The 9,514-nt window shown below is 33.0% G+C and overlaps 1 protein-coding gene across 1 annotated transcript; it reads left to right on the top strand.

The window, feature by feature from the left end:
* The first annotated feature begins 2,962 nt into the window (after positions 1 to 2,962).
* LOC133677912 (kinesin-like protein KIN-14K) lies at positions 2,963 to 7,932 on the top strand. Its single transcript, XM_062100048.1, has 18 exons — positions 2,963 to 3,077; positions 3,174 to 3,331; positions 3,419 to 3,511; positions 3,795 to 3,996; positions 4,272 to 4,399; positions 4,516 to 4,599; positions 4,732 to 4,809; positions 4,901 to 4,993; positions 5,092 to 5,121; positions 5,497 to 5,838; positions 5,916 to 5,997; positions 6,081 to 6,176; positions 6,259 to 6,438; positions 6,583 to 6,689; positions 6,763 to 6,958; positions 7,129 to 7,246; positions 7,338 to 7,591; positions 7,745 to 7,932. Exons 1-18 carry the CDS (start codon positions 2,963 to 2,965, stop codon positions 7,930 to 7,932), a joined length of 2,544 nt encoding a protein of 847 aa, XP_061956032.1.
* The last annotated feature ends 1,582 nt before the right edge of the window (positions 7,933 to 9,514 follow it).

Genomic DNA, 9,514 nt, shown 5'->3' with positions numbered 1-9,514 from the left:
TTATAATCAACACCATATTCTTATTTGTATCCCTTTACTATTAAATGTACATTTTTCTACCTCACTTTTCTCTTTTAATTTGGTTTTAAAAACCCACTTCACACCATTTTTTTTTTATTTTGATGGTATAATTAATAGATTTGATTTTATAAAAAAATATAGACAAACCTTGTGTTTACAAAAAATTAGTGAGAGTAGTGTCGTTGTTCTAATATTTTTTGTAGATAACATATTATTGTTATGAAACGACATATCTTTACTTCATTAGTAAAGTTTTGGTTGTCTAAGAATTTTTCCGTAAATTAATTGGGAAAAACAACCTATATATTGGATATAAAGATTTATAGAGATAGTTCTAAAAGGTTGCTAGATTATCTCAATCCATGCATATAAATTAGATGCTAAAATAGCTTAGCATAAAAGAATCTAAAATCAGATTTTTATCAATTTTACATGGAATACCTCCCTCCAAAGATATGTGTTATAAGATATAAATTCAGAAAAATATATATGATGAAAATAGCATTCTATATTTGGCTATAAGATTCATCAATAAAAAAGATAAACTAGAAGTTCAAAATTAACTTAAACCCTTAGCAACTTGGGGCAATTAATTGAGTCCAATTTTAGCTTTTTACATTTATCTAAATAAACCACTAAAAACACTTATTTTTTTTTCCATATGGAATAGATCCTAGAAGGTTATGAATTTCTTCAAAGTATATTAACGAATGATTTTTTGAGATTAATTTTTTATTTACATATAATTTGTTTATATCATATTAATATTTTATATTAAAGAGTTTCTGTTAGAGATTAAATTTTAATAAAGCTTTAATGTAAAAAATGATTGTACTCCATTTTTAATATGATGTCAAATATTTCAATTAACAATCATTTTAAACAAAATTACAACAATATTATCACATATAGATGTGACAAATGAATGCCAACTTCTCGAAGAAAGTAAGAAAGCCATGTTCTTTTAGCTGCATTAATGTTCAAGCCATAATATTCTGCTTCATCGTTCAATCTAGCAACTGTGAATTGTTCTTTGCAGTCCAATAAATTAAATTGGAAAGTAATATATATATATCAAGTGACCCAATTAGAATAAAAACATGCAAGCATTATTTGCACTAAGACTAATGCAAGCATCGGTCCTTACAATAATGTAAGTGTATATCCTTTATTGTTGAGATCATGCCTCCAATAAATATATAAAATTTTTATATTGGATTAGAATATGTTAAACAATTGTCTTCAAAACAAGTTATAAATAGAAAAAAAATTAAACTTAAATTACCTATATAAAATCACAAAGTTATTAAAAAATAAAAAGTTTGTGTAAGGGCTTTTGAGTATAAATAAGATTCTACTAATAAGTAGATTGGTCGAGATATCAAGAGTCAAATCGTGTTTGGTAATACAGTAGATGTTACTTTTCAAAGTGTTTTTTGCTTAGAAATAAATTAAAATAATATATATTTTTTTATTTTTTAAAATTTATTTTTGACGTCAACATATCAAATCAATATGAAAACACTAAAAAAATAATTTAAAATGAAGAAAAAAATAAAAAAACTTGAATTTTTTTTTAAAACACTTTGAAAATATAAAAGCAAGCTTTTATTGTCGTGACTTATATAATCAATTGTTCACCGATTAAGAAAAATAAATGCAAGTAAATAGGGATGTGGGAAGAAGAGCAAGTAGTGCTAGCTGAGTGGTCAAAGTACAAAGAATTGAGCTCTGAGTGTTCCGCGGTGTAAGAGTTTTGAGAGAAGATTTTGATTAGCAAAAGATTAGAGACTTAGAAAAATGTTCAAAAATTGAAAGCCATTGAACAGAAAAGACCACTCTCCACATTTCAATGAACACCACACGAAAAGAATAGGTAGAGTCACACTCCTCTTTTTACGCATTGTCTGTCTCATTTGCATTGGGATACCAAGCGAATCACAATCATTTGATTAACATAAACAAAACAAAAGGAGATGAAGAGAAAGTTCGATCAAGAAAGAAAAAAGAACAAAGAAAATCTAATGTAATTTAATACTTATTCTTGTACTTTTGTTGTCTCGTGACATGACCAAGTTACATGCAAGTCTCCTTAAACTACAACGTGTGCATTGTTACCTTCACGTCTCTATGTCTCTATCAGGTGGCTTCTTTTCCTTTTTCTTTTTTATTAGTGAATCTATTATTTGGATGTTTGCTTGTTTGATGATCGCATTGCATGTCAATTGTTTATTGAATCTACCTGCGTTGTGCTGTCAGTTTGTTTTAGTTCCGTATAAAGCATGATCTTTTAGCTCATCCATCCTATATATATGAAGTAATTCAGTTTGTTTCCCCTCTTTTTTCTTTTTTATAGCAATCCTGATTTGTATTTATGTCTGCTTCAAATTCTTAGCTAAGATTTTCAATGGGGGATGATTCTGGCTCATATTGCATGGATTTGATATCTTCGTTTTGTTGTGAATTTCTCGGGTAATCAATTTCCTTGGAGGTCTTAGAGTATAGTTTTAATGAGTAAATTCATAATCTGAAGCTTGTCCTGCTATATTAACTCTCCCAATTTTCTCCCAATGCTGAAATGAGTCCTGAATGTGGAAATAATCTCTGCTATCGTAGTGTCTGCATATATTAGTTCTTATAGCTAAAACTCCTATGCAATACTCTGTTTGATTTGATGATATTAAATTGCATTGCAGATTTGCAATTTCTTCTCATGGTTGACGGGATTTTTCTTTTGTCAGTTTATTTAAGTTCCTGTAAAGTAATTTCACATTATTCAGGAAAAATGCCTAGAGTTCTAATGCATTATTGTGTGTTTCCTTATCATTTAGATAAATCAGTCTCATGGTTGCTGTATTTAACCACTTTTCAGGATTGCTTTGGGAATTTGTGTGGAATTATACATACGCCATGCTTTGATAATCGACTTCAAAGGTAAACGATGAATTCAGCCTCGGATCACCTCATAGCTCAATACAGGAGAGTCAATAGCTCAAGGATATCTGGTGGTTCGGAAGTTTTCGACCCTACTGTAATTTATAACAAAGACATTGAAGGTAAGTGAAAATCTTATTTTCCTTTTATCTGCAGTTGTTTTTTAGTCATCTGAAGAATTTCTTATTCCTTTTCCCTTCCCTTTTTTCCGTCTCAAGCCAATCAGCGAGCGATATTGGTGGAGTGGATGAATAGTACTGTTCCTAGTTTAAATTTTCCAGTAAAAGCCTCATCCGAGCAGTTGAGGACCTGTTTGATTGATGGGACTGTTCTACTACAGATTTTAAATAGGCTTAGACCTGGTTTTTCGTACAAGGTTGCTTATTTGTTATGGTATTTATGTTTGAGTTACTTATGATTAGGCATTTGGTTAGTTGATTTGATAGTGCATTTTCTATTTTAGGAAGGTAATTCTCGCTCAGAAAATGTTAAGAAGTTTCTGGCATGCATGGATGAGCTGGGAATTCTCAAGTTCGAACTGTCGGACCTGGAGACGGTAATCCAATGTTGGTTTGCTTTATTGTTCCACATAAATTAATTTTATGCATAAGAACATTTGATCGCTAAGTTAGAAGCAAGTTTATAATTATGCTTTCCTGCTACCAAAATGTTTATTATTTTATCAGCTTGCATGCATCACCAGAATTTTGGTTTACAATGATATTGCTGTCAACTAGAGCCAATCTATGTCACTTGTTGGTCTGCGCATATCAAGTTTTTTATTATTCTTCCAGCTTCTCTCTCTCTGTCTCTCCATCCACTGTGTTTCAAATCTGTAGGGATCCATGAAGAATGTTATGGATTGCCTTTCAACACTTCGAGCACAATTTGCATATTTGGGAGGGAATCTCTCACCCACAAGTGGGATTACTAGATTTGGCAGTCCTCGAGGGGATGCATCTTCCAATGGCCATTTTTCTCCAACATTTGGGGAAGAAAAGCGGAAGTTTTCCCCAGAGTCTAAATCTCAACATGCTTTAGGTAAGTCCTGTTATGCCAGGTATGGTTTCCCCTCTCCCTTGATTGAGATATATGCACATAGAATGGCTTAAAACGGCTGGGCATGAAGAGTGTAATGCCGTACCAAAGCAATTTTCAAGCTGATCTTATGTTATATGAAAATAGCACGCTACTGTCCTCTAATGCATGTATGGCTAAAATGCTGATAAATTATCGTTCTTTTATGTCTACCAAGTCTTATGTGCTGTTATTTAAATTTAAATGGTCCATCTTTACTGTTTTTCTCTTGTCCACAGAGCCGTCAGCTGCATCCATGCACCATGTTGGACATAAATTCCATGAGGTGTTTCAACTGAAACAAGGCCGCTTCTCAGATCTTTCTGCTGCAAAAATTTCTGAAATGATGAAATCAAACAGTTTGGATGTTAGTTTTCATTTGTATAATCTCAATGGACATCCATGTTTTCTTATGCTAGAGTTTTCTCTATGATGTTTTCTTTCTGAGCCCTTGTTAATGACATTTCAACATCTCGCATGCAGAATTCACCAACTCAGTCACTTTTGAGTGTTGTGAACGGAATATTGGATGAAAGCATTGAAAGAAAGAGTTACGAAATACCACATGTATGTAATAGGACGATATATTGGAATAACATCATGCATTGAATATGTTTCTGTATCTATGTATCTCTGCAACTGCAATGTGTACGTGCATGCATGCATACATCCACTTTTACCATTCCTTTTGTTGCACAGCGTGTGGCCTGTCTGTTGAGAAAAGTTTTCCAAGAGATTGAACGACGTATATCAACTCAAGCAGAGCACTTAAGAACTGTAAGAATCATTTTGGATTTCTTAATTTTGAATTGTTTCTCCTAGGATTGACTGTACCAATGGCAACATCTTTATGCTTCTCTGTCATCAGCAAAATAATCTATTCAAAGCTCGTGAGGAGAAGTACCAGTCAAGGATCAGAGTTCTTGAGGCCCTTGCTTCCGGTACTGGTGAAGAAAGAGGGGTATGGAAAAAAAAAACTTATTCCAGACAATATGAGTGGTATAAAACTCTCCTAAACGTGGGTTTATACCAGTTATTCTGATATTAATACTTTTGCAGGCTGTTAAGGACCAGCTTCAACATTTAAAGGTATGTTTCACAGAGAAGAAAAAACAACTCTTAAGATGTTTACACCTAAAAATGCTCACTGGAACTCTTGTATTTTGGACTCCTTTTGGAACTATTTTTCTGCTATCTTCTCAAATACTATCTTCTCAATCTCTTTTGTGGTAGCTCTCTTTTTGTTTACTACTTTATGCCGTTAGACGGACTACATAAAATATATGCTATTTGTGGTTTGTTTCGTTTTTTTTTTTCATTTTTGTTGGCTAGTTTAGGAATTTTTAGGATGAGAGAATTTCACTATCTAAATAAGAAAATAAAAAGAAATCGTTTCCTTGTACTTGTTGTGTGGATGTTCTTCATAATATTCATATATAACGGGATTTTGTTTTCTGATTACAGATTGAGAAGTCCAAAATGGAAGGAGAGAAGAGACTTGAAGAGGAGCATGTAGCTAAGTTGATCATAGAGAGGGAGCAAAGAGACCTTGATCTTTCAACCTTGAAACAAGAATTAGAATTAGTGAAAGAGACGCATGAACTACGTCACTTGCAAATGGAAGCAGAGGCCAAGGGTGCTAAAGCAGACCTTGAGGAGAGATTAAAAGAGCTTGAACTCCACTTAGAAGATTCCAGGAACCAAGTGAAAGTGCTTTCGGCATATTCAGAGTCAAAATCTGAGACGTTCAACGAGAAAGAGGACATTTTTAAGGGCTTTGTTGAGTTTCAATTTGGTGCCCTGCAGGTATAATACCACCATGTAGACTTTTAGCCTAGCATCATTCTAACTACGAATCTGACGGAATTTATAAAAATGTTCAGGGAATGAGGTTTTCCTGCAAGTCCATCAAGCAAGAAATTTTAGAAGTACATAAAAGCTACACAGAGGAATTCAATGGCTTAGGTTGGTAGGTTTGCAGTATAGTTTGTCAATTTACGCAATCAGTGATAGTTAGTTTTTGAATATTTAATTTTGATCTTGCTCAGAAGTGAAGTTAAAAGCATTAATCGATGCAACCGGGGACTATCACTTTGTCGTTGCTGAAAATAGGAGGATGTTCAATGAGCTTCAGGAATTAAAAGGTGCCGCTGCTAGCATTTTCTGTACAAGGTTTACACATGTGTGCAATCCTTGAATGTGTAACTCTTCCATTTTGTTTCACAGGAAACATCAGAGTTTATTGCCGTGTAAGGCCATTTCTTCCAGGGCAGGTTGCAAAACAAACAGCGGTAGAATATATAGGTGAAAATGGAGAGGTGGCTGTTGTGAATCCCTCCAAACAAGGGAAAGATAGACGTCGCAATTTTAAGTTCAATAAGGTCTTTGGTCCAGATTCTACTCAAGGTTTTCAGCTCTACATCCTTTTCAATTCGGATAGGGCTTACTTGAGCATGCTGTATTGTTTTTATGCTTGTACTTTCTGCTGGCATGACGGTGGATGTAAATTCTTGTCATCCCTAACATGCTATCTGCCCTGGATATTGGCAGCGGAGGTATATTCAGACACTCAACCATTGATACGCTCTGTACTGGATGGATATAGCGTGTGTATATTTGCTTATGGACAAACTGGTTCAGGAAAAACTTACACAATGGTATGTGTTTAGTTTCATTTTCATGCAGTGATGTTCTCTTGCAATGCTGATTCAACTTGACCTTCTATTCCAGACTGGTCCAAATGGAGCATCTGAGGAGGATTGGGGGGTTAATTATCGGGCTCTAAATGACCTTTTCAAAATTTCTCAGAGCAGAGGAGGCTCCTTTAACTATGAGATTCAGGTTCAGATGGTTGAAATATATAACGAACAAGTGCACGATTTACTGTTGATCGATGGTTCTCAGAAAAAATATCCTTTTATATTAGGTGAGAGTGTTCTTATCAACATATCACCCAGATCGTTACCATTTAGTTTGGTTTTTATCTCTTTCATAAAAAACATGAGGCACTCTCTCTCTGTCGTTGTTCTGTTTCCCTTGATTTGCACACCCTTGGGATTAAGTCTACTGTCCAAACCAATGGTTTGGCTGTACCAGATGCTAGCATGCATCCTGTTACATCAACTTCAGACGTTTTAGAATTAATGGATATTGGACTAAGAAACAGAGCTGTTGGGGCTACTTCCATGAATGAAAGAAGCAGCCGCTCTCACAGGTACTTACAGTCAATATTTCATCCTATTCTCACCTCCACGTTACGTTTATCTTAAATCTAGCTGTGATTTTGATTTGTTTCTGTAACACAGTGTTGTCAGTATCCATGTTCGTGGAAAGGATTTGCATTCTGGGGCTGCTTTACATGGTAATCTTCATTTGGTGGATCTAGCAGGCAGCGAAAGGGTAGATCGCTCTGAGGCAACTGGAGATAGACTCAGAGAAGCACAACATATAAACAGATCATTATCTGCCCTTGGGGATGTTATATTCGCTCTGGCACAAAAGAATTCTCATGTACCATACAGAAACAGCAAGCTCACTCAACTACTGCAAAGCTGTTTAGGTAGTTCTTTTTTATGTTCCCTTCTTATCACAAACTGGCTTGAAGTTGTTTTCTAGTTCAATATGCTGGTAACCTTTCTCGAGAAGTTAGGGCAAACTAAACTATGTTTAGACTTGATGTAAATGTATATTTTCTACCTTTTCCACGTTACAGGAGGTCAAGCAAAGACGCTTATGTTTGTACAGCTCAATCCTGATGTCATTTCATATTCAGAAACTATAAGCACTCTGAAGTTTGCAGAGAGGGTCTCTGGTGTTGAGCTAGGTGCAGCACGAAGCAGCAAGGAGGGCAGAGATGCTAGGGAATTAATGGACCAGGTTCGTTTCACTGATGTTATATAGAATATACTAGATTTTATTTTTTGTGCTATGCTGTGGGCATGATAATTTTTTTCTAATATAAAAAAAATATTTAAAAAACAATAATTTAAATGAACTCGAGTTAACTTAATTAACCTACAATCTAAAAAATAAAAAGTTCAAGGCCCAACAAAGCTAATTTCGATGTATAAAACTAAAAAAAACATAAAAATAACATGAGATTGAAATAAGAATTTTTTTTTAAATGACCTAAAAAAAAGATCAAAGCTAAATAAATAAAAAAACCTGAGTCACGTTGAGTTAACCTAATAAACTTATGATCCGGGATAACCTTATAGAAAGGAACAACATAAAAATAAGAAATCTCAAGACTAAATAGCTTGATGTCAAAAGATGAAATTAAAAAAAAATTTAAAAACACTGAAAAAAATCCAAATCAACTTGTGTTAACTTAACTAATTCACGAACCAGGATAATGCTAGAGGAAAGAAAAGGAAAAAAAAAAAAGCTCAAGGCTCAATAACTTAGTGTCAAAGAATAAAATTAAAAAAAATCAAATTTAAATTGGGTTAATTTTCAAAACCAGTAACTATAGTTATGAGATTGAGATGACTCTATAGAGGACAAAAATAAAATCTTGAACAAATTCTTAACCATAAAAGTTTTTTTTTAAAGAAACTAATAATAATCAAAACAATAAGGATCAAATTTGGAATAAAACTAACGAAAGAAAATAATAAGGGACTTAATTAAAAAATAAAATTAAAAAAGAGAAATTAAAAGAATAAGGACCAAAATTGAATAAAAAACAAATTAAATAAAAAGTTGAGGGACAAAATTGAAAGAAAAAATAAATTAAGAAAATGATAAAAAAATAAAAATAATGAGGAACAAAATTGGATTAAAAAAATAAATGAAATAAAATGTTGAGGGATTAATTAAAAGAAAAAAATAAATTAAAAAAAGAGCAATTAAAAAAATGAGGATTCAATTTAGAAAAAACATGAAATAAAATGTTGAGGGACAAAATCAAAAAAAACTCAAGAAAAGGATAAAAAAACAATAATCAATAAAATGAGTATTATATTTGATATAAAACAAAACAAAATTAATTACATATGGATGAAATTGAACAAAAAACAATTTAAAAAAGAATCCAAAACAAAGAAATACTAATCAAAAGAAAAAAGGATAATAATTGCAAGACATAATAAATGAGAGGACGACCATAATTTTTGGCTGACCTAGCATAAATTTTAAGGAGTTGAGAGATAAAATATGAGGAGAAAAAAAGGTAACTGCCGCTAGACCGTCATGATTTGAGTAACACGCGTTTCCTTATTAGTTTCGCCTCCATTAAATGCTTCAAACGACTTGCCGATTGGGAAATTTTAGTTGCCGAATGACAACACCGCATCGCTCGAAAGGCGCGGGCGGTGTTCCCTCGCTGGTGTGTGTCTCGCACACGCTAACAATTTGTCTTTTTTTTTATATTTTTATTTATAAATATACTAATTTGCCCCTAATTTAAATAGAGTATAACAAAAAAAAACTACGAGAAAAATATTAAAATACCCTTTGACTGATCTTTTAATTTTCTTGA

This window comes from Populus nigra, chromosome 18 (assembly GCF_951802175.1).
Source record: "Populus nigra chromosome 18, ddPopNigr1.1, whole genome shotgun sequence".
Classification (NCBI taxonomy): Eukaryota; Viridiplantae; Streptophyta; class Magnoliopsida; order Malpighiales; family Salicaceae; genus Populus; species Populus nigra.
This window is presented reverse-complemented; position numbering and strand designations above follow the sequence as displayed.

Excerpts from the sequence above, each read along its gene's own strand:
- LOC133677912 (XM_062100048.1), top strand. The coding sequence starts at position 2,963 with ATGAATTCAGCCTCGGATCACCTCATAGCTCAATACAGGAGAGTCAAT. Across the intron at positions 4,400-4,515 it reads TGAAATCAAACAGTTTGGAT|AATTCACCAACTCAGTCACT; the intron begins GTTAGTTTTCAT and ends TCTCGCATGCAG. Across the intron at positions 6,439-6,582 it reads TGGTCCAGATTCTACTCAAG|CGGAGGTATATTCAGACACT; the intron begins GTTTTCAGCTCT and ends GGATATTGGCAG.